The 24562-nt window shown below is 38.6% G+C and overlaps 1 protein-coding gene across 5 annotated transcripts in view; it reads left to right on the top strand.

Moving 5' to 3' along the window:
• Positions 1 to 24562, top strand: part of LOC122563090 (AMP deaminase 2-like) — a 179357-nt gene that overhangs the window by 130417 nt on the left and 24378 nt on the right. For all 5 annotated transcript variants that reach the window (XR_006315480.1, XM_043716506.1, XM_043716505.1 and 2 more), the window contains 6 exons: positions 845 to 1031; positions 3351 to 3492; positions 8443 to 8532; positions 9211 to 9340; positions 13698 to 13892; positions 22799 to 22930. Coding sequence is in view for 4 of the 5 variants with exons in the window: in XM_043716506.1 (XP_043572441.1) it covers positions 845 to 1031; positions 3351 to 3492; positions 8443 to 8532; positions 9211 to 9340; positions 13698 to 13892; positions 22799 to 22930 (876 nt within the window). In the remaining variant the exon portion in view is untranslated. The remainder of the gene's footprint in view (positions 1 to 844; positions 1032 to 3350; positions 3493 to 8442; positions 8533 to 9210; positions 9341 to 13697; positions 13893 to 22798; positions 22931 to 24562) is intronic.

Below are 24562 nucleotides of genomic sequence, written 5' to 3'. Positions count from 1 at the left end.
CCAAAGCGGTATACTTATTGTTGAGGGGAACAACCACAGGGGCTCCCTGCACTGCCTGCTTCCTCCCCTTCCCACCTCTAATTGTTACCCAGCTACCTCTGTTCTCTGGCGTAGCTATGTCCCTGTAGCTTCTATCTATCACCTTCTCAGCCTCTCGAATAATCCTCAGTTCATCCAACTCCAGTTCCAGTTCCCTAACTCGTTCTGTGAGAAGCAGAATATGACTGCATTTCCTGCAGGTGAAGTCGGCAGGAGTATCGGTGGTCACCCCTACCTTGAACATCCTGTAGGAGGAACATTCCACTGCCTGTGCTGCCATTACTCTACACTTCGTCTCCAAAGCAAGAACACTGAGTAGCTTACCTGTGAACTTTAAAGTTAGGTTAGAGGAGGAGGATGGGAGGGAGGCCCTACTATGTAGGGCCTGGGGTATAGAACACACCCACTCAAATATCAATCACTTACCTTCCCGACCAGCTCTGCGCTCCAACCTCACTTCCGCCCAGCTCGTGCCGCTCTCTGCTGAGTAATCAAAGGTAAAGTAGAGAAAATACTTTACAAACACCAAGTCGTATGGTGATCAAGGGAGTATCATCTTCATATTAATCATTTAAATGAGGTCTAAAATAAAATAACTTAGCAAGCCAAGAGCTATCATATTAATGAGATTCAACACAGTCATAAGATATGCTTACGGCTTTTTGAAATATGAATTGAGAAGTTTGGTTTTTCAGTAATTCTTGATTATTGATTTTTCCTTATGTCTGTAAGCTATTAAGTCTTAATAAGAACATCACCCACAAATAATCCTTTGCTTTTATGAATTTTTTTTCATTAATCACAGGTTCCTTTCACAGACCTTCTGGATGCTGCCAAATGTGTTGTCAAAAGCCTGTTTGTTCGAGAGAAGTACATGGCTCTCTCTCTGCAGAGCTTTGGCAAGACTACTAAGAGGTTTCTAGAGCAACTGGGAGACAGGCAGTGTCAAGCAAACATGCATGATGAAACCCTGGAAGCGCCCATTTCACCAGGTGAGACTAGACAGAAAATTGTCAGCAGCAGGAGATTATGTTGAAAGCTTTAGGTGACAGATGGTGATTGCTGCTGGCTCTCAAATAAAAGTAATCTGATTGGCAAACAGGAAATTATTTCTGAAACAGCATGTACTGGATGTTAATAACCTTTTAAAATCAAATGCTGATGGTTTAAGCTGGAGCTTTTACAGATGTTATCCATTGAATCAAAAACTCAGATACCATTTGATAGGCTGTGAAAGGTCAAGTTTTAAGGGGTAATTGGTCCATGTTTGCACCATGAAATGGCTTTTCAGCAAATTAATAGTCATTTTTTAACTACCATCGTTATTATTTTCCATTGACTCAACTATTGACAAGATTTTTAAATTTAAATCAAGTAGAGGCAATGTTGTGACTAGGAAATAAGTCTTCAAAAAGAGTTTTGTTCTGTGAATGTGAGTGAAATCAACAAATGAGTATGTTGAAAGATCAGCTGCTGATTTGGTACAAGCCCATTTTGTACTGCTGGTTTAATCTCCTTACTCTCTACAGCAAATAGAGAAAACATTTAAAGATCCCATTAATATAGCAAGTTTTAATCTCGATTCACTAGATTAATGTCAGAACATCAAGTTCCTATTGGATATAATGTATGTAGCAATAGTAAGTCTTTATTCTATTAAAATGCCACATTGCTTATACATTGATGATTAAATATGCTAGGAAATTACATGTGGACTTTAGTGCAGCAGGGGGAGCCCAACAACCACCAAGACAGGCTGACTTTCTGAATTCCATTCGCATTGGTGGCTTCTGCCAAAATACACTTCACCAGGGTTCTTGGAAAGTGTGAGGGTAGGAACAGTCTTTGGTGCTATGGGAAGGGACCATTGGTGACGTGGTGTTCAGAGAAAAGATAGGGAGGTAGCCATCAGTAGGCATCACTTTCCTAATGCTTTGATCATTCACTGTGCCAAAGAATGAGGGACCAAACCTCCAAGGCTGCAAGCTCATCAGTCTCCTTTTGTGTTAAAGTCCCACAGGTTGACTACAAGCAACTATGGACAGTGGGTTGGAACCCTTTTAAATGGGCATTAATTTCCTATTCAGCAACACCACAGAGTTCTGCCGGGCGAAAGGCAGAGCTTGAACTTCAGTTTTAATTTGGATTGGGGGAAGGTGATGATGTCCCAACTCTCATCCTGCTACGCTATTAATTAGGTTGATTTCCCCAGCTTAGACTTCACTTCAAGTGTTGTTGTTGGCTGGGTATTAAATTACAGTCTGTAATATCACTGCTGTGAGATTTCCTGAAGACTTATCTTTATGATGAAAGAACTTTCTATTAATTGTGGCCTAGTGGTGATATTGCTAGAATATTAATCCAGAGACCCAGGTGATGATCTGAGAACTTGGTTTGAACCCCAGAAAAAAATCTGGAATTAAGTGTGTAATGATGATCGTAAAACCATTGACAATTATCGGGAAAACCCATTGGTTCACTTGATGCCCTTTTGGAAGGGATACTGTTGTCCTTGCCCTGTCTGGCCTCCATGTAACTCAGACTGACAGCACTCTTTGATTCTTAAATGGCCTCTGGGGTATAACTGCCCTCTTGGGGGTGGGCAATAAATGCACACCCATTATGTGAGGCCCACATCCCATCAATGAATTTTTAAAAATAAACTTATAAAACACCTGAATTTAATTTTTATGCAGGGGACCTGATTTATGAGCAACTGGCTTATGAATATTCATACTTAGGAACATGATCCTGTACAGGTTTTTAAGATATTACTTTGGAACATTTCTTTATACTGGCAAACAACTATTGTGTTGCATGGTGTTCTGACTTGCATACAAATTGACTTGCAAGCAGACTTGAGAATGGAACCAGTTTGCAACGTGGAGATTGCCTGTGCTGTCCACACCATTTGTACTTCCTGCATTCATGTACTTTTAGTTACCAAAACACCACCTAAAATTTCAGGCAAGTTCGGCTCTTCTCTCACTGAAGTGTAATTATTTTAGAGATGTAACTGCTAATTAGGAGAAATGTTATTAAACAGAGGTTTCAGAAAGAGCAAAGCAAACAACACATGGGTCCACTGTGGGTAGTGAAAACTCATTCTGTAATTTGCAAGTAAATTTTAAATACCTTCTTTTATAGACAGTTTCAACTTCTACAATACACAGGCAAAATACCCCTCTTGTTGTTATTTATGTTGCTGAACTGTTTCTGCACATCATCTGTGTCCAGGTATTATTGTTATTGTGTAACCTAACAGTTAGAAACTGCTTGAGACTTTAACTATTTGTTGACTTATCTTGCAGATACAACAATCCATTCACCATTTGCTGAAGAGCATCCGTATGAAAACTGTGACCCAAGTATAATGCCAGAGGATACTGGGTTTGGCTGCAAAATGATAGATGGAGTTACCCATGTGTACTCTGAATCAAATATCATGGACAAGTAATCAAAAGTTTTGCAATTCTTATGAAAACATATGTATGTGTAGATTTGTTCATAATTTATATCAGACAGATTATCTGATGTTCCTTACTTGAGTTGAAATTTCCTCCAACTTTTTTGATTAAAAACTGAAGCATTGTTGTAGTTTGTCACTCCAAGCTCCATCCCCAGCCTTCCAACTCCATCCTGCATGCTTGCAACTGATCTTAGATTAAGCCACTCGCATTACAGCTTTGCTGTTATGTTTGATCCAGAGGTGTGGTCTTTTGACCTCATTTTTGCTGGCTCTGCCTGCCTTGCTAATGCTCAATATTACTCAGCTCTGCTCATCTACTGCTTGAACTCTGTCATGCAAAACTCATTTATTCCAGTGTACTCCTGGCTGGTCTCCCACATTGTACCCTCTCTAATCTAGAGGTCTTCCATAAACTCTGCTACCCATCTCTTAACTCAAAAGAAGTCCTACTGTCTTTCATCCCTGGGTTCATTGACCTACATTGTCTCCTGGTCAAACAATGTCTCAGTTTTAAAGTTTTCTCCCTAGTGTTGAAACCCTTCTGTGAATTTGCTTCTCTCTGTTTCTGTAATATGTTCTAGCCCAAGAATCCTCCAAGATACCTGTTCTGCTCCAGCTCTGGCCTCTAATGCATCACCAAGTTTAAATTGCTGCACCATTGGTAGTTGTGGTTTCAGTTCTTTAGGCTCCAAGCTCTGGCATCCCTCTCAACATCTCTCTGTCTTTCTACTTAGTTTCCTCCTTCAAGACATCCTTGAAAGCAAACTCTTTGATCAAGCTTTCCACCTTCTAATCTGTTATCTCCTTTTGTGGCTAGGTGTCACATTTGATTTTATAATAGTCCTGTGAAGAATCTTTGGATATTCTGTTATGCCCCAAATGGTGCAGAAAATAATCAAGAAGGCCTACGTTTTTAAAGGACTGGAGTATAAGAATGCAGATGTTTTGCTGTAGTTATTCAAACCCCCAGTCTGACCCCACTTAGAGTATTATGAGCTGATCTGAGCACCATCCCTTCAGGAAGGATGTTTTGGCCCTGGAGGCAGTCAACACAGGTTTACAAGGGTGATACCTGGACTTCTGGAGTAAAGTTTTGAGGAGATATTTGACAGTTAGGTCTTCATTCTTTAGAATGTTAATGGGTGATCTAATCAAGGTTTTCTGGATGTTAACAAGGAAAGACAGGGTAGGTAAAGGTAAACTATTTCCAGTGTTGAAGATTCTAGAATAACGGGGCAAAGTCTTAAGAATTAGAGTCATACCATTTGGAGAGATTTTAGTGGAGGATTGGATCTCTCTCTCTCTCTCTCTCTCTCTCTCTCTCTCTCTCTGTCTGTCTGTCTGTCTCTCTCTCGTACAGTGGTCAATTTTAATTCAGTTGCGAAATTTAAATCTTGGCGAGACAAAGTTTTATTAAGCAAGGGTATCGAGGGATATAGGCCCAAAGCCACCATGTGGAGTTAGGCCACAGATCAGCCATGATCCTATTGAGTGACAGAGCAAGGTCAAGGGGTTGAGTGTCCTATTCCTGTTCCTGTGTTAATTGTATTCATTTTATTGTTTCAATCCATTTAGTGAACTTTCAGGATAATCTTTAGATTCATAGTCAATGCTAATGTTTCTGGTATTAATATTTTTGATAGCCAAATCCATAAGTTGGAATACCTGTACTCCAGGTCTATACTCTGAAACAATAAGATTGGCTCAAATTTTTCAGTTATCTGGAGATACGTCATAACCCCAAAATACACGTATGACCTCCTTGGAAGTCCAGATGCATTGCTTCTATAGGAATTGCAAGAGAAGGTTAAACGCCTCCTGGGAAATCTCCCACCCTACCCCCAAACTTCTGAGTTAGAGTCAGAGACTTTGGAGAGAGCCAACTTACTTAACAGTATTGTTAACCTAGAAATTTTGGGCAAATTAAAACCATGTCTAACTCTTGGGCACCTGTATAACTGATACCTCTGACTGTATCTCCTTGTCCCCTCAATGTGAGCTGACATGACCACTGCTATGTTGTCATCTGTTCACTTATCCCACTCATACTGACTATCAGTTTAAACGTCCTAAGCTTTTTATTGTATCAGAGAATGAGGATTAAGTCAGAATAAGACAGTTACTAATTTAAACAAGGGGTCTGCCTTGACAATTCTTCTCTTTAAAGAATGATCCTGACATGCACTCTTTCTGAAGAGGCCAGGCTTGGAAGCGCCAGTCAGAACTGCAGAACACAGTCCTGGCAGAAGAAAGTCGGAGCAGCCACCTGATGGTTTGCCACTCCTGGAAGATTAGTACCATCGTATTTAAAACAGCTCCAAGATGTTGTGGTCTATGTAGAGTTTTTTTTTCAGGTTTCATTGGGATCTGACCGTTGCAAATTGCAAATTAAACACACACATTCCTTCTGGGTAGTGAAGGGTAAGGCAATAAGGTGATGATTTTCCAGGATGCAAAGTATCTGATTGCAGAAAAACTCCAATAGCTTCACTAAATGTGCTCTCCTTCCTTAGCCTGCCCAATGTGACTCCAAACACACTCCTGATGATAAGCAAAAAATGATAGAATAATTAGCAGTTCAGGCAGCATCCATGAAATGAGAAACAAACAATTTCAGGTGCTTAACCTTTCATCAGAAGTTTTCAAAGTGAAGAATTTTTGACCTGCAAAGTTCTGTGTTTCTGGCTCCACTGATGCTACTTGAGTCATGGCAAGCTGCTCAGATGAATCTAATTGCTGGTACAAGAGTTCAAAAAGATGACCTATTACCACCTTCTCAAGGACAAACATGGATTGGGCAATAAATGGTGGCCTATGACAGTGATGCTGACATCCCTAGAATTAATTTTTAAAATAAATGAGCTGTTCTTGTACTCTTATACTCCATCTAACTGCATAGAAGCGCTAAATCCTTTATGGAAGTGACAAAATCAAGTGCGTGTTGCTATTTTCCGAAAGGTGTTTAATGGGGGAGGAATTATTCCTAAGTAAGTATAAATGCTTGAGGTTATTAAAACAAAGCATCCCACTTGATTGTCACTCTATCTATTACTTTTAAACATTCACTTCCTCCACCATCAATGCACATTTGGAAATGATGTGTACTATCTGCAAAATGCACTGCAGCAACTCAGCAGGGATCCTTTGACAGAACCTTCCAAGCCCACAACTTCTATCATTTAGATGTCCAAGGGCAGCATGTGCAAGAGAACACCTGCTCCAAGCTGCACACCACCCCACCTTGATATTATGTTGCAGGTTCTTTACTGTTGATGGATCCATATCCTGAACAGAACTGTGGGATCCTTTTCTGAAGAAAGATCACTGGACTTGAAATGTTAACTCTGCTTTTTCTCCCCAGATGCTGACAGACCTGCTGAGTTTGTCCAGTAATTTGCTTTTGTTTTAGTTTTCCTGCATCTGCAGATTTTTGTTTTATAGGATTGCTTTGGCCGGATAGCAATTTTGTAATAGAGTGACAGCAACAGAGTGTGTTCAATTTCTGCACGGACTGAGGTTACCATGAAGGTCATACCTTTGTAACCTTGGCCCTGGCCCGAAGCATGGTAGCCCTCCAGTTAAATCACCACTGTCTTCTCTCTCTCTTATGAAGGAGCAGCCTTATGCTATGATGGGACTATGGTCACAATTATTTTTAATTCATGCCCTGTGGACTGCAATCGTTCATGAAGGTGGATCAGCACCACTTTCTCGAGGGCAATTTGGAAATGGCAATCAATGCTAGCTAGCCAGCAATGCCCACATCCTGTGAGCATTTTTTTATTGCTGGTCTGATACATGTCAATAAACAGGTGTACAGTTAAACCTGAGATTTTTTTTTAGATTACTTAGGGTGGAAACAGGCCCTTCAGCCCAACAAATCCACACCGACCCGCAACCCACACCAGACCCATTCCCCTGCATTCACCCCTGCCCTTAACACTACGGGCAACTTAGCATGGTCAATTCACCTAACCTGCACATTTTTGCACTGTGGGAAGAAACCAGAACACCCGGAGGAAACCCACACAGACAGGAGGAGAATATGCAAACTCCACACAGTCAGTCGCCTGAGGCGGGAATTGAACCCGGGCCTCTGGCACTGTGAGGCAGCAGTGCTAACCACTGTGCCACCAGGCCGCCCAATGTGGTGTTCTAAAACTCATGCTGGCTATTGAAACTTCTCAGTACCTTTCAGGGACAAGGCACCAAGAATTGTAATTAAATGATTCATCACTTCACCATGAAAGCGCATATTTCTTTGTTTGAATTGGTATTCTAATAGTCTGCTTACCTATCAACTGTTCTATAACTAATCTGCACAGAATGTGTTTTAAAAGAAGGTCTTTTCTTGCTGAGATTGGCAACCAAACAGATGGAAAATAAATGGCTTAGTATCTACATAATATCATTTCATGTGTGCATAGATGCAGCCCTGCCACTGTTAACCAATTTCATGAAATTGTTAATATGGCTGTGGACTGGAGGAAAATTTGCAGTCGCGACATTAAAAAAGAGCATTTCTGTTTTGGAGATTCCCAAGGTCATTCCAAACATGACACATTTGAATTGATAGAGCCAGTTTCCTTTTTTTTTATTTATATAAAGCTGACTGTTTTGCTCATCTCAGGAGAGTGCATATTTTTATTCACATGAGATCTATGCATTATGAAACTATTCCCTTGTTAGTGGTTTATGACTGGAACAGTACAAATCTAAGTGCAGAGGGACAAACAGTACCTTTTATTGATTGTGTTGTTAGAAAATTTTCAGTCTTTGATTTAACCTACAAAGGTTAATTGACCTAATATCATCTATGTACATTTGTCAGTGTTCCTGTTATGAATTGCAGTTGCTTAGAATTGCATAATAGTGTCTTAACTTGTAAAAAATATGTATGAAAAGTTAAATCTGAACTCCTGTTACCTTTTTAGGACGACAGAACTGAACCTGCCTCGCCCAGATCTTCAGGAGTTCACTGCAGACATGAATGTTTTAATGGCCCTGATAATTAATGGACCAGTGTAAGTATAAATAAACACGAATGCTGTGATAGTTATTGGTTTGAATTATGACAACACCCAACTCTATCTCCTCACTGCATCAGTTGGCTGCCCACCACCCTCTCCCTGTCTGTAACTCGTCAAACTGTTTCTCTTACCTCCAGTAATGAATGAACCGAAACGTTTTCAAAACCCTCAAATTCTATTTCTTAGCCAGTGCCTCTCCTTGAAAAACTGTCTGAATGGCACTGTTGCAACCATACTTATGTATTTGAGCTTGAAATGAGTTTCTCTCCAAACATGCAGTGTCACTGCTAAGACCCTCAGTTTCCACCTTTTGTAATTTTGCAGAGTTGTACCCATGCATTTGCTCATTTATTGGTGAAATTCTGATCCATGCCTTTATGTATTTAACCATTTTAGTCTGTTCCTTGGAAGCATTCCATCTTTCAATATTCAAAAAATGTAAGCTCATTCACAGTTATGCTGTATCCTAATTCTTAGTGTCCAGTGCTCACTGATTTAGTTGGCTCCCAGTTAAGCAACATCTTATTTATTTGTGTAAAAGACTTGCACCAAATGTTACAGATACGTCATCGTTAATGATTTTTTAATAGGTTTAATTGTTCAATTAGATTTTATTCTTGTATGCTGTGAGATTGAGTACTTAGCAGCACTATTTTCCTTTTGGGCCAACAGGAAATCTTTCTGCTATCGAAGGCTGCAGTACCTGAGTTCAAAGTTCCAGATGCATGTTTTACTAAATGAAATGAAAGAACTGGCTGCTCAGAAGAAAGTCCCACATCGAGATTTCTACAATATCCGCAAAGTAGGGAAACTAAGAACTTGTCTTTTACTCTCACTCTTGTTTTATTTTTGTACACATTGCCCATCAGTATCTTTTACTCCGTTCTTGCTATCTTTAACCACTCCTGTAACACTTTTTTTGAGAAATAACTGCATGTGGCATTGTGTGAAGCCTGGTGGTCATGATGAACTGCCGATGCTTGTCATGTGCTGCTGCCAGTGTATCAAAAACCCACATCCAGAGTTATTTCAATGTGAGAAATTAAGAATTTAAAAAACTCTTCAGAACTATATTTGTTTACCTATGCTGCTTGCCAGGAAGTTTTGCATTAATTATTGAATATAGTAGGCACCAATGCAATATTATTGCAAAATGCAAAGCACCGGTCATTGGAATGCATCCAGCAAGCAAGCATTAAAAATAAGATTTATAAGTCATTGCTCATTTGGTAGCAATTTTGTCTCTGAATCACAAGGTTTCTGATGTAAATTTCACTCCAAAAATTCAAGGCTGATTCTACATCATGGTACCTGGGGAGCACTGCACTGTCAGAGAGATATATTTTGTCAGACCAGATTCTAAATCGGGGTTCCATCTGCCTACTTGATTAAAAAGATCTTGTCAGACTATTTTGTAAAAGAGCACTGGAATTGCCTCCAATATCTTGACTGTATCTATCTCCAAATCAATATTGCACGAAAAAGTTGTCGGGTTATTATCACATTATTGTTAGGAGGAGTTTGCTGAATGAAAATTGGTTTCCACTACATTTGTGATATCACATGCACCTCAAAACATATTTCATTGGTTGTAAAGTGTTTTGAGATGTTTGGTAGTCAGGAAAAGGGCTATAAAATTACAGCAAACTTTGTTTTAACCAGCTCTCACAATAAACCGGCAAAAATTATATTCCTTAAATACTGTATTATTCCAATTTCTGTGATGTCAGAGTGTGTCAGTTGAGGGTGTGAATGAAAAGGCTCTCTGTTAAGTTTTATTTAAAGCAGAGTTGCATTACTATTTAAATGATTTATGCTGTAAATAAGGTACAACAGTGATGTGTATACCCCCTGTATTACTTACTTTCTATTACTTAGTGTGTGTTTTTGTATTGATAATGTTGATCTCTGGATCAACTGGTACACTCTAGGTCTGATAAGTACTGGTTAATAAAAGGTTTGCTTTAATAACACTTAATTAAATGTGATTTATTTCTTTTTTTTCTTAGTTTGCTCATTTCTACATGGTTGTATAATTTGTATTCATTTAAATGGCTTAAGTAACTCGTTCAGTACTAAAGGGGAATACATTTTCAGTAGATTGTAAGATAAGTAACTAACTTTTACTGAAATAAACTCCTCCTTCTAAGCACTACATAATAAGCATGAATCCCCTGCTGATAGAGAAGAATACTCAAGTTAAATAAACCTTTGTCATCATCAAGATCACCACAGGATGTGTTCCATGCAGCATTGTAATGCTGTTGTAGAAAAAATGATCAATATTTTATATATATACTGTTCAGAGAATGAAACATTCAGGTATAAGCTGGCTAGATGCAAAGAAGTAAAATACATAGAGATTTTAATATTTTGAAATATTCTTATGTTCCTCCTACCTCAGGAACTAGTAATATTAAATTTATGCACTTAGAGTTTGTTTTCCCTTGCAATAAAGGAAAACCAATTTTATTACTTTTACATTCAGAACTCTGAAACATCCACTAAGATCTGTCATCAATTAATGGACGTTGCAAATTTCTCCAAGGAATTCTATTGACGAACATAGTGGAAAAATGGTGGCTGATACAAGTCTGTGTGAAACAGAGTAATAGAAGTTAAAAGAGCTGGTGGGCTCTCTTGTTTAAAGGTCTCTCTTGTTATAATTCATATGGGCATTACTTTCATTGCTGCTTAGATGCTGGTGATCTAACTTTTTTAATGGACTGAATGGCTGTTTGGGTGATTCAGAGAGTTAAAGATCAACTATGTTTCTGTGGTCTTGAGTCACATATTGACCATCCCTAGTAAGACAGCAGATTCTCTCCCCTAAAGTAAACCAAATGAGTTTTGTGATAAATTATGATAACAAAATTACATGATAATTCACTTGTTTTATAGTTAGCATTACGGGTACTGATATATTATACGTGAATTGTTTAATGAACAGCTGGGCAGTTGAAGTTCAGCGAAAATAGAATTAGACCATAGAATTTTAAGATATGTCATTGGATCATTAATCCAGGACTCGGAATTGCTAATACAATGACAGAATCGTGATGCTGCTATAACCACAATACAAAAGGAAAGTAAAATATTTGGGGTGGTATTATCGATTCATGCAAAATGAAAGTAAGGGAATTATGTTGTCTGAAGTCATTAAGATGTCCTTGGGACATAAAGGTTTTAACCTGCGACCATGATTATTTAATTGAGGTCTGCATCTTCAGCAATTGCAAATATTTTCATTGTTCTTTTAGTTCTGCATGTTCTAATGTTTTTCAATTTGTTACATTGGGTGGTTTGTCCTTCAAGAGTTTAAGGGAGACGCCTTTCTCCAATTCATGCCAGTCAAACGTCTGTCTCCCTGCTCTGCAAAAGCAGTTATGTGGAATAGAGTCAAATAGACTCAAAAGCTGGTTTGGGCATTCCATTGTCTGAATTCTTTGCTACGAAGTTTGATAATTATAGGCAACGTCTTTGATCTTCAACATGTAAAATTTATCATACGAGTGTAAATCAGAGGAGGAAATTAGGGTGTCTTCATGCCTGAAAGGTTAGAGTTGTTTTGATATATTTTGATAAGAATGTTAACTTCAGTTCAGATTATTTTGATTGTTGTTGGTTTTAGGAAGCCTGGCTAACTTGCATGATCAGCTGACTGTTTTTTGTCAATGAAATCCCGGGTATTAAAATTATAGGATTTGAAATTCATTAGTCAATTTTTAATCAATGTAAAGTCAAAATAAACAAAGAAAACTGAAGTTCTTATTTTATAGGAAAAATCCCTAATATTTGTAGTGCTCCAATTTAAGACATTGAATTCCTAAGAATGGATAACAGCAAAATTCCAAAGGGTTGAAAACCAAGTTACCTTTTAAATGCATAATTGATTTGATTTATTGTGATCATGTACCTAAGTACAGTACAGTGAAAAGCTTTGTTCACGAGCAGTACAAGCAGATCATAGCAAACAAGGACATAGGTGCTTAGAGTGGGGCATACAGGTTATACTGCACAGGAGGTGCGCAAAGCAAGATCAGCATTGACAAGATCAACATTATTTGACGGTAGAGAGTCCATTCATCAGTCTAATACTGACAGGGAAGAAGCTATTTTTGGCGGCGCGGTGGCACAGTGGTTAGCACTGCTGCCTCACAGCGCCGGAGACCCGGGTTCAATTCCCGCCTCAGGCAACTGACTGTGTGGAGTTTGCACGTTCTCCCCGTGTCTGCGTGGGTTTCCTCCGGGTGCTCCGGTTTCCTCCCACAGTCCAAAGATGTGCAGGTTAGGTGAATTGGCCATGCTAAATTGCCCGTAGTGTTAGGTAAGGGGTACATGTAGGGGTATGGGTGGGTTGCGCTTCGGCAGGGCGTTGTGGACTTGTTGGGCCAAAGGGCCTGTTTCCACACTGTAATGTAATCTAATGTAATCTAATCTAATTTATTCTTGGACCTGTTGGTGCATTGTTCAAGCTTTTGTGCAGTCCCCAGCTATTTAATTAAAAACCTGATCAAAGTGTGTGGATTTCGAAGCTGAGTAAATTAGTCCAAAATAGCTTCTCATGTCTGTCTGCCTTTGTAGCTCAACCAATAATTCACTCAAAGTATTTTGTTCACATTTAATTTTGGGGCACTAATTGCATGACTCCTGTTGGAACCATAAAATTTGTGGAGATAGAGGGCAAAAATATCATCATCAAAATCTAGTTAGTCAATGTATGCATGACTTTCTTGAAGTAAATCTGATTTCCTGTTGCATCTAATTTTAGTATCTATTTAAATATGATCCATTTTATCCCAAGATAGCTAGAGGAAAGAAAAAATATTCACCACTTACCAGTAAATACAGCAATATTTTATTAACTAAAAGCCTTTAGGTATTGTAGTTAAAATTCAAATACACTAGACTCCTCTATCATTCAAAACCCAACTCAGTAAATTATAGGACAACCTTGATTGTCCGAACGACACGGGCAGGGAGTATTTTGTTTGGATAATCTAATGTTCAGATAACACAGTTTACCCTGAGATCTTGTTTAGATAGTCTAAAATTCGGATAATTGGTGTTCAGATAACCAAGGTTGCACTGTGTTTGTTTGTAAAGGAAGAGGACTTCTGCTATTTCCTACATTTGTAACCTTTTTCCTTAACTAATAGGTTGATACCCATATTCATGCATCATCCTGCATGAACCAGAAACACCTGCTCCGTTTTATCAAACGTTCAATGAAGAAGAACCCGGGTGAAATTATTCATGTGGAAAATGGAAAAGGACAGACGTTGAAGGATGTCTTTGAAACCATGAACCTCACAGCATACGATCTCAGCGTGGACACACTAGATATGCACGCGGTACGCACAGAATGTAGTTTGTAAGAGGCACTGAAACCTATTGGTCACAGAGGGCACATTGTTTTTAGTTAGCATTGCCAAAGATTTTGTAATGTATTTAATTAGGATTTAAACAATGCTACGTCCCTATTTTACCAAACAAAAAGCAAATGTGTACCGTGGCTTGACAGGAACTTGTGTTCACCCTGCAATTTCTCAACTTTATTTTCTTTGAATCTCTTAATTATTAGTTATACTGGTAAAGGTGTTGCAGCATGTTTCATGCCAATGCCTTTACAATGAAGTAGTGACTAATTTTGAGAGTCAGGGAGGCAGGAAAGACAAAGCAACAAACAAAATATTTGCAATTATCCCGATACAGAAAATGAGTGACTCTTAAGTTAACATTGAAAACAGTTGTGTAACCGTTTTGGTTTGCTTGTTGCTTGTGCTTTTGTTGAAGAACTTGGGATGTTCTGAACAGCATTCCATGTGCTGCACTTACACAAAATGGGACTTTCTAGGATATGTTGTCACTCTTTCATCTGACTACAAGAAAATTTAATTTGATTAGTGTGCTATCTTATCTTTCAATCCTACAAGTGACATCAGGCAAAGGACAACTATATGCTTTGTGACAGGGGGACTGGCATATCATCTAAAATGGAAGCTTTGTGTTTTTTTTTAAACTTCCATATCATGACTATTAAAATTATGGAGTGTCCAACAGCTTTCCCAGTTGCAGTTAACTAATGTCTTACCAATCAAGGGAATGAACCTGTCACTTAGATATTTGTCAGCCTTCATATCACCCATTTTTACCCACTCTTGGTAGAATCTACTGGGATCTCTGGCATGTTTGGAGATAGAAAAGGCATTTTATTAAACAATGGTAGCGTGCCTGAATCCCATCACCTTCCTGCTTCTGCCAGATTGTTATGGGCAGCAAGGCCCAGGGTGGATCTTTCTGCTCTGTCATCATTTAAAAGTTCTTAAGTGGCCTTAATGACCACTTAAGGGTTTTAGTCCACTGGTATTAACCCAGCTATATATGTCACTATGCAATATACATGCCAGCTAAAATAGAGTGCCCAGCTCATTGCCCTTATGGGTGGGACAGGATGCCTCAATGTTTTGAGCTGGGCATCAAGAAATTGGGGCCACAAAAGCCACTGATCTGCCTTCCACCATTTATCTGACTGCTACCTTCATGCCACATCACCCATGACTGACCTGTACCCTGGGTCACACTGTGACTTTGGTGCCTGTCCTTCTGGCAGCACCCACAATCTCCTCTGATGCTGCTGAGGACAAGAACTGCTGACAGCTCTCTGAAGCCCACGGGATTTTGATTCCGGGGGAAAACCTACTGTGGTATGGTCACTGGTTAGCTTGTGGCTCAGCAGACCTGAAAAGAGGCAGTACAGGTCTCAGTGTTTCTCCAGTTGGCAAGTGAGATACTTAAATAAAATTCTGCCCTAAGCCTTTAAAATAAATTTTAATTCTTATGAATAGTTTAAAGTTAATTCCCCATCTAGATTGTAAATGGCTTCCTCTTCTTTAAATCCTGGCAGGATTTGGACTCTTTGTGAAAAGAGAAGGGGACTTTGCCTCAGTCCTATGAATAGTAAGTACGTATCCCTAGATGTGTGCCTGGGTTTTATTTAATGTTATCAATCGTATCGTAAAATTTTGAGGATTGATTCCTCCAGAGTGAAAAAGCCTAGGTGGAACTAGAGAAAGTTGGGAGGGAGTAAAGGCTATCCATCATGGGTCTGAGAAAAGATTAATCACACTGATGTAATTGGAAGATAATCTCTGATAATGGGATCTTTTTGGCCTAGAAAGTCAAATGTGTTCATTGTATTTGTGATGAATACAAGGCTAGTTGGAAAAGCTATATTAATGGGATCAGTGTTTACAAAAACCTATGTCACATCAAAGGATAAGTACTTGGCATTCATAGTATTAATCCTTAGACTTTGCTTCTCCTTCCAAAGCTCAGTGTTCAAAATTTTATTGATGGAAGCGTACACAATGAAAATTTGAAGTTTCCTGTCAAGTTTTATGCCAGCATTTGCTATCATTGATTCATAATATCAGTGTACATTTCAATGTCAGTTATCCATTTCTTCACTAGTTCAATTATCTCATTGAGTAAAACATTATTTGGGAGAAGTTGTTCCGACAGAATAATTAAATATTCAGTCCATTTTTAGCATAAATTCAGAAAGTATCTTATTTGTAAAAGTAGTAGCTTAAATGTTTGTCTTAATCTGAGATAAATCTTGATTCATGTTTAGGCTTAATGTTCAAGTTGGTATAGATGGTAAGTAATTGCTATACATTTAACTCTTCTGTATAATTATGATCTATATAAAAAGCTGTAACCTGTTTATATCTCCCTTTCTATCTCCTTCCTGTTCCATCCGTATAGTCACTTTTAATTTTATTTTCAGTCCCTTGATCAAGTTGTCTTTATTTTTGTTTTTCCATCATTCTGTGCTGCATCTGTTTGAATTGGATCAAGTCTCTTTTGTTTTGTGAGCAGTACAAGTTTTTTTAGGTTTGCACTGGAAATGGGCACACTGTGCCACCTACAGATGTTGGAGTTTAGTAAAAATGCAGTGCTACATCAAATAAAGTAATTGTATGATTCCAGTTAAAAAGTGACGGGCAGTGATTGAGTTTTTGAAGGACAGATAATAGGAAATAGTCATAAAGAAAAGGTTGTCTATTGATTGGCACAATAAATTTGAAGCTGACAACAAATCTTTGCGTACCATGCTCTTTTGTGATGAGGATAATTGGAACCAAAATTATACCAATAATTATAAATAAAGAAAAATATTTATCGCATTCCTAACCTTCAATCTTTTCAAGAATCTAACTTTAAACTAATCAAAATACTAATTATAGGTACCAATATATTAATTGAACTTAATTCTTCTTTATGAATTCAAAGCATGTCACCCATCACTTATTTACTCTTCAAATTAACAATTTGTTAGTTAATAAGTTATCCGAGCCTGTCAACCTCTCCCAGGACCTCAGAACAATGGGTTCCGTTCCTCCATCCTACAACATTTAAACTTAAAACTCAACCTCAAGATATCTACATACTTACTGCTGTTTTAATTTTGATTTTATTTGTTGTAGTCACATGTACCTCAGTACAGTGAAAAGGTTTGTTTTGTGAGCAGTACAAGCAAATTATAGCAAACGAGGACATACAGATCAAAGGGTGCTTGGACACAGCGAGGCATACACGATTACAGCTGCACAGGAAGTGCGCAAAGCAAAATTAACATTAGCAAGATCACATTATGTGAAGTTAGAGAAGTCCATTAACAGCAGGGAAGAAGCTATTGTTGAACCTGTTGGTGTATAAAACAGAATCCTTTTAATATTTTCACCTTGGTAGTGTCTTGCACCTTGAAATTTAGCTATCAAATTCATTAATTTTCTTTAAAATGATTAAACGTCTGCGTGCTTAACAATTTTAGCAGGCTGAGGGATTTCCTCTTGTTTGTCTGGATTGCCTAAAATTGCATATAATGTTCGGGGGGAAAAAAGTCTTATTTATTAGTCATTAGTTATTGTTTAAAAAAAACTCAATCAATTTGGGTTGGTTAAGACACACCTGTGCGGCAGATAGAACTGAACCGATACCACTTTCCACAAAGCTCTTCATTGTAGATCTACTGTTTTGATAGACAATTTGTTATTCTGGTGTTCTTAGCCATTACCATTACGTTTAAGTAGAACAAAGTGGCTACTAGTGCAGATATTGTTCAAACTGGATAACTGATGTACATTTCTGAAAGCTTTTGGTACAAATTTTCAGTGTTTCTTTTTACTCCCTGGAAGTACTCTAATGGTTGAAGTAGAATTGAACCACCATTTTGTTGCACTATTAGCTGAGGTGATGTGGAAGTATTTTGTGATATTCTGTCATGATTAAGGAGCCAGCTAGAAAGTGCCCAGATGGCAGTGGATCTAGATGGATTTTTGGGATAGTGATATGTTTCCATTAGTCTCTGTTAATACAGCTAAGGTTGCAAACACTCTAAGTGGAAATATGTGGGCAAAAGCATTATATTTCTGCTCAATCATGCAGTGTGGGTGAGCACTGATGTCTGGGATTTCAAACTAAAAGCTCTAATCATCGATGTGTATATTAAAAATAAGTAGGTTGTTGAAGGATATTTCCAATTGAACTTGAATTGTGTTAGATCATCATTCCAGTATCTCTTCTACTGTGTAAATTTTGCTTCTTTGCTTAATTGTGATTTTCTAGTTTTGCCCTCCATGCCACTATCCTGTCCTCATAATGTAAAATACTGTTACAAATCCCCACAAGGCTGTCATTCTAATTATAGTCAAGGATTTTTAAGGGGCACTCGGGAATTGCAAAGGCAGCATAACCCATAATGCTGCTACATTATGTTTAAAGCAGCTGCAAAGAGGAACAACGAGAGAGAGAGCAGTGATTGCACAGGGAAGCACAAGGGATTAAAGGAGAGAAAACTAACAAACCATGCAGAAATGCACAAGGCATCAGAGAAGATCTATTGCAACAGTGAAAAAATTTAAATGAACACGTTCATCGGTTTAAGCAATAAAAGGTTTAGCGGTATAGTATTACTGATGTGCCTCAGTCCCCTGCAGTTTTCTTTATCATTCATTAGTACTAAAGCATTGAAGTCTGTTAAAACGTGCCATTTATTTTTGTGCATGAATGAGTGATGGAGAAATGTCTGTTAACGTTGTGAAAGCTGTTGTCAGTGTGTTTATGTCTCCTTTCTTTGGCATAACAGTGCACAACAGCTATTATTGTTGCTCCTTGTACTCTGCAAAGGAAACCAACTTATGTACTTTTTGCTAAAGCGGGGAAATTCCTGATGAAAATATAATGAAATTTATGATGAGAATAAATGCTGCTTAAGAGTTGTATTAAAAAGTAAAAATATTTGGAAAACTAAATTGTGTGGGTAGTAGTTTGCTCAGCAAATTATCTTATTGCCTTAATTCTTTTAAAAATCGCACAATGGCAGATTATAGTGCAAGGTTTATTTGAAAACGCGTGCTTTCAGAGCGCTGCTCCTTCAGCTACCTGACAAAGGAGCAGCGCTCTGAAAGCTTGTACTTACAAATAAACCTGTTGCACAATACCTGGTGTTGTGATTTTTAGCTTTGTCCACCCCAGTCCAACACCGGCACCTCCACATCATGGCCTTCATTCTGATAAGACTTGGTGAGACACTAGGTCTCCACTGATAATTGAGGTTGGGGCTGAAGTTAATAGGTCAAAGTATCTGGTAATTTTTTGAACTTCATTTCTGGATATCAAATATTGACAAAGGGAAGCAAAGAGTGATGAAGATCACATTCCTGCATGGGTACAGCTGAAATGCAAAATAAATTAAACAGTAAGAGATATTTGGAAAAAGCTGGAAGATAGCCTGCTTCCAAACTGTAAGGATTCTATGATTCTAAATAGGAAGGTAAATAAGCATGGATTCCAAAGTATAAATTGAAACCCTTTATGCCAGAACACTACAATGATAGTAAGAAGGTGTAACTTAAAATATTATCATTATTATTTGTATACTTTGACGTGTTGGATCAGAGAAAGCAGCAAGTTAGATTTACAGACCTCTTCCAAGTTAGTCCGTCCACCAATTGTCAATTAAAATCCATTAAAAGGGGGGATCATTTTAAAGTCTGCGCATTTGTGGGGATATATTTAAAAGCTAAATACTTGGCTCAGTGGTTTGCACTGCTGCCTCACAGCACCAGGGACCCAGGTTCGATTCCAGCCTTGGGGCGATTGTGTGGAGTTTGCACATTCTCCCCGTGTCTGGATGGGTTTCCTCTGGGTGCTCTGGTTTCCTCCCACAATCCAAAGATATGCAGGTTAGGTGAATTGGCCATGCTAAATTGCCTATAGTGTTCAGGGGTGTGCAGGTTAGGTGCATTAGTCAAGGGTAAAGGTAGAGTAATAGGGTAGGGGAATGGGTTTGGGTGGGTTACTCTTCGGAGGTTCGGTGTGGACGTGTTTGTACGCTGTAGGGATTCTATGATTCTATTCTATGAAAATATAATTGAGCAGTTTCACAGTTAAGTAAATGTGAATTACCGGTTAGCAATAACAGTATGTGGAATAAGAGCATCAGTATGACCCTTGAACCAAGACCATGGCATATATTTTTCCTCAACTTCACTTTACAGTTCAATTCCTTAATTTCCATAGTGTTCAATAACGTTCAGTCTTAATGTTGAACCTACCCAGTGACTGAGCATTCACAGCACTCTGGGGTCGAGAATTTTGAAGATTTGCAAAACTCAGAGTGAAGAAATTTCTCATTGCTTTTTTAAATGGTTAAATCCTTACCATGAGACCATGATCCAATTTCCAGCCAGGGTAGTAGCTTCTCAAGCTCTCTCAGAATTTTATATGTTCAAATGAAATCACTTCTCATTCTTCTAAGTTCCGGAGAGTATATGATCCTTTCTCAGAGGGCAGCCTCTCACCCCAAGAATCAATATAAAGAAGCTTCATTTCACCTTGCCTAAGGCAAATTCCCTTGGTCAGGAGACCAAAGTTCTGCACAGCACTCCTATGTGTGGTGAACCAAAACCTTGTATAATTGCCACAAGACTTTATCAAGCCCCCTTGCACCAGTATATCATTTGCTTTCCTACATTTTTTTCCTTCTGTGACTTATGAGCAAGGGCCCAAGTCCCTATGAGTGCCAACATTTACTAGTGCCTGTTTAAAAAAAAATGTTATGATGTGGAGGTGCCGATGTTGGACTGGGGTGGACAAAGTTAAAAGTCACACACCAGGTAATTGTCCAACACATTTATTTGGAAGTGCTAGCTTTCGGAGCACTGCTGCTTCATTAGGTACTTCCAAATAAATCTGTTGGACAATAACCTGGTACTGTGTGATTTTTAACTTTAAAGAAAAAAGTTGTTCTATCCTTTATATCGAAGTGGAGAATTTCACATTCTTCCACATCATCTGCAATTTCATAACTACTTGGTTAATCTGTGTAGCTTCTACTTTCTCTTCACAGCTTTCTTTCCACTTATCTAAGCTTGCTGATCTTAGAAAATACGGAACACTGAATCACATCATCAAAGATGTTAACTTGTTGTAACTAGCTGAGGCCTGAATATGAATCCTTTTGGCACCCCGCCTGCCAACGCAAAATGAACTCTTTTCTGTCCGTTCACAGATACCCAATCCATCCAAAGAGCACCAATCTTGAGAAAGAATCTCAAATTGCCACCTTATTCAATAACTTTTGAAAATTCATTTCTCTTAATGTTTGTTCCCCTATTCCCACTCTGCTAATTACCCAACTTCAAAATAAATTCTAATGAATTTGTTATACACTATATTGTAATTGATATTGCTATTAAATCATGCTTTCCAGTCTGAAACAGAGAAAATAGTAGAAGGTGTAGTCCATTCGGTCCTTCCAGTCTCGTCCACCATTCATTATGAACATGGCTGAACATTCAACTCAGTAGCCTCTTCCTGCTTTTTCCCCCATGTCCTTTGTTCCTTTAGCCCCTCGTGCTATATTCAACTCCTCCTTGAAATCATACAATGTTTTAGCTTCAATCACTTTCTGTGGTAGTGAATTCCACAGGTTGACAACTCTCAGCTGAAGAGATTTCACCTCATTTCAGTCCTAAAATCGTCTACCCATTTCCTTAATCTGGTGAGATAATGGGACCTGTTGTAACTCTGCAAGTGAATTGGCTTTTGATGAGTTAAAATTTTGCCCAATACATTTTGCATACTGTTAAACATCCTCAAACCATGGGATTAATCCAGATTATAAAGGCAATTCTCGCAGGCTCTGAGGAAGCTGGACCAGTGTCAACGGCTCTCAAAAAAAAAGGCAGTTCTTCTGGTGGTGAATTTTCATTAGGTTGCACCTCAAATTTAAATAATGATTTCTTTGTTTCTGAATTCCTTTGTTATCTGCTTCTGTTTTCTGGTCAGGTGTACACTTGCTCATCTGATGTCACACTGATCTCCTTCCCACTTTGAAACTGCCCACAAGGATCATCAGGAAAGAGGAGAGTAGAGACTAGTCAATTGCTAATTATCTGTATTCTTTTTTATTAATCTATTTTTCTAATCAATCTGTTCAGAGATGTAATTATGCACCACTGGAGCAGGTGGAACTTGAACCTGTGTCTCTTGGTCCAGAGGTACAGGTACTGTCACTGCACCAGAAGAGTGCCTTTAATTATCTGTATTCTTGCCTTCTACCAGAATTAGGATTAGGTGTAGGCTATTCATCTCCTTAAATTTACTCCACATTTTGAAGGGTCCTCTTGTGGCACAGTGGTAGTGTCCCCACTTCTGGATCAGGAGACCCAGGTTCAACTCCCACCTGCTTCAGAGGTATGTAATAACTAGGTTGGTCCACTATTTGAGGACCTCTCTTGTGGCACTGTGTGATGTCCTTACCTCTGAGCCTGGATTCAGGTCCCATCTCCAAGGGTTTTTCATAACCTCGCTAAACAGGTTACTTAGGAAATATCTTGCTCCACTGTTCAATTGTATCATGGGTGATGTGATTGTGGCTTCAACTCCACTTATCTTCCTGCCCCTATTTTGTGTAATTCATTTGTTGATCAATAATCAATTTAACTCTGTCTTGAATGCATTCAATAGCCTAGCATCTGCAGCTGTCTTTGGAACAGAACTCCACAATATAGTAACCCTGTCAAACAGAATAAATTCTTCTTCTCAGTCTTAAATGGATGATGGAGTGCAGTGCAGCCAAATGTAAATGGAACTGAAATTAGAAAGTGTGTGGTGCTTTGGCTTTGCTATCTATGTCCCATCCTTGCTAGCAGGTTGGAGCTTTACAAATGTTTATTTTCTCTTCTAGGATCGAAACACTTTCCATCGGTTTGATAAGTTCAATGCCAAATATAACCCAATTGGGGAATCAATTCTTCGTGAGATTTTCATCAAGACTGATAATTACATTGAAGGCAAATATTTTGGTCACATTATAAAGGTTAGAGTCGCATGTCTTTAAAAAGTATGTATGTTTTGCATAGTCACATATGTACAGCACGGAAACAAACCCTTCGGTCCAACTCGTCCATGCCGATCAGATATTCCAATCTAATCTAGGCCCACTTGCCAGCACCCGGCCCATATCCCTCCAAACCCTCCTTATTCGTCTATGCATCCAGAGGCCTTTTAAATGTTGCAATTGTACCAGCCTCCAGCACTTCCTCTAGCAGCTCATTCCATACACGCACCACCTTCTGTGTGAAATCTTCTCTTTTATATCTTTCTCCTCTCACCCTAAACCTATGCTGTCTAGTTCTGGACTCCCCCACCCAGCGAAAAGACTTTGTCTAATTATCCTGTCCATATCCTTCATGATTTTATAAACCTCTATATGGTTACCCATAGAACAAAGAATAAAGAAAATTTACAGCCCAGGAACAGGCCTTTTCGCCTTCCAAGCCTGAGCCAATCCAAATCTACTGTCTAAACCTGTCGCCCAATTCTTAAGCATTTGTATCCCTCTGCTCCCCACCTACTCATGCATTTGTTCAGACGTGTCTTAAATGAATCTACCGTGCCTGCCTCTACTACCTCTCATTTCATACTTTGACTCTTTGTTGTTTTAAAAAAAGTATGAAAATAATCACATGTCTTTGATTGATCTCTGTGATGTACACCATACTCCCATTGAGTTTCCCCCTCCTCAGGTACACAAAGTTAGCTGGCTTCTGGTGAGCTGCTTTTTGTGACGGTGGTTGTGATCAGGAAGTTAATGCCTGGATATTCATATGAAAAGCTATTCTGTGTTGTAATGTGTTTGCCTCTGGCAAGATTTATGTTTCCTACCAAAACTAAAAGCACAACTATAATGTCATAAATTATCTGACTGGCCATTGTGATCTTGAAGGAATTATGTCCAAGATTTTGCTGAACAAGGAGATGTTGGGCTTCAATATATATATGCTATAGAAATGGCAATGATATGTGTAGCTTGAAATTTGTTTATCCAGCTATATTCCTTGCCTATTATTTGTTGGACAATTATTTAATTCTTCAAAAATGACTTCCAATAAAGTATCTTCAACTTGAGTCCACTCTTGCCTCACGTTTGCACAAAATGATTAATTGTTTTGAACAAAGGACTGCACTGCACGAAGATTAAACATAAATAACAAAACTTGATTTTGGGATTCGGAGATGTCAGTGTTGGACTGGGGTGTACAAAGTTAAAAATCACACAACAGCAGGTTATAGTCCAACAGGTTTAATTGGAAGCACACTCGCTTTCGGAGTGACACTCCTTCATCAGGTGATTGTGTCACCTGATGAAGGAGCGTCGCTCCGAAAGCTAGTGTGCTTCCAATTAAACCTGTTGGACTATAACCTGGTGTTGTGTGATTTTTAACTTTGATTTTGGGAGTCAGTTTGCCCTCATTTGGCTATTCAAAGTGAAGTTTGATACTAGATCAATCTCTTCATTATTGACCTGCTTCCAAGGTTTTTTTTTCCTTGATGCAACATGTCATCTTTGATCCTTAAAAGGAGGTGAAATTCATGTTAATTTGCATGTAGTTTAAATTGCTGATTTAACAGATCTTTTATGTTCAGACTATTCCCCGAGTGAGGCATA

Source organism: Chiloscyllium plagiosum, chromosome 26 (assembly GCF_004010195.1).
Source record: "Chiloscyllium plagiosum isolate BGI_BamShark_2017 chromosome 26, ASM401019v2, whole genome shotgun sequence".
Lineage (NCBI taxonomy): Eukaryota > Metazoa > Chordata > Chondrichthyes > Orectolobiformes > Hemiscylliidae > Chiloscyllium > Chiloscyllium plagiosum.
Note: the sequence above shows the minus strand (reverse complement) of the source record. Positions and strands in the feature narration are given on the sequence as shown.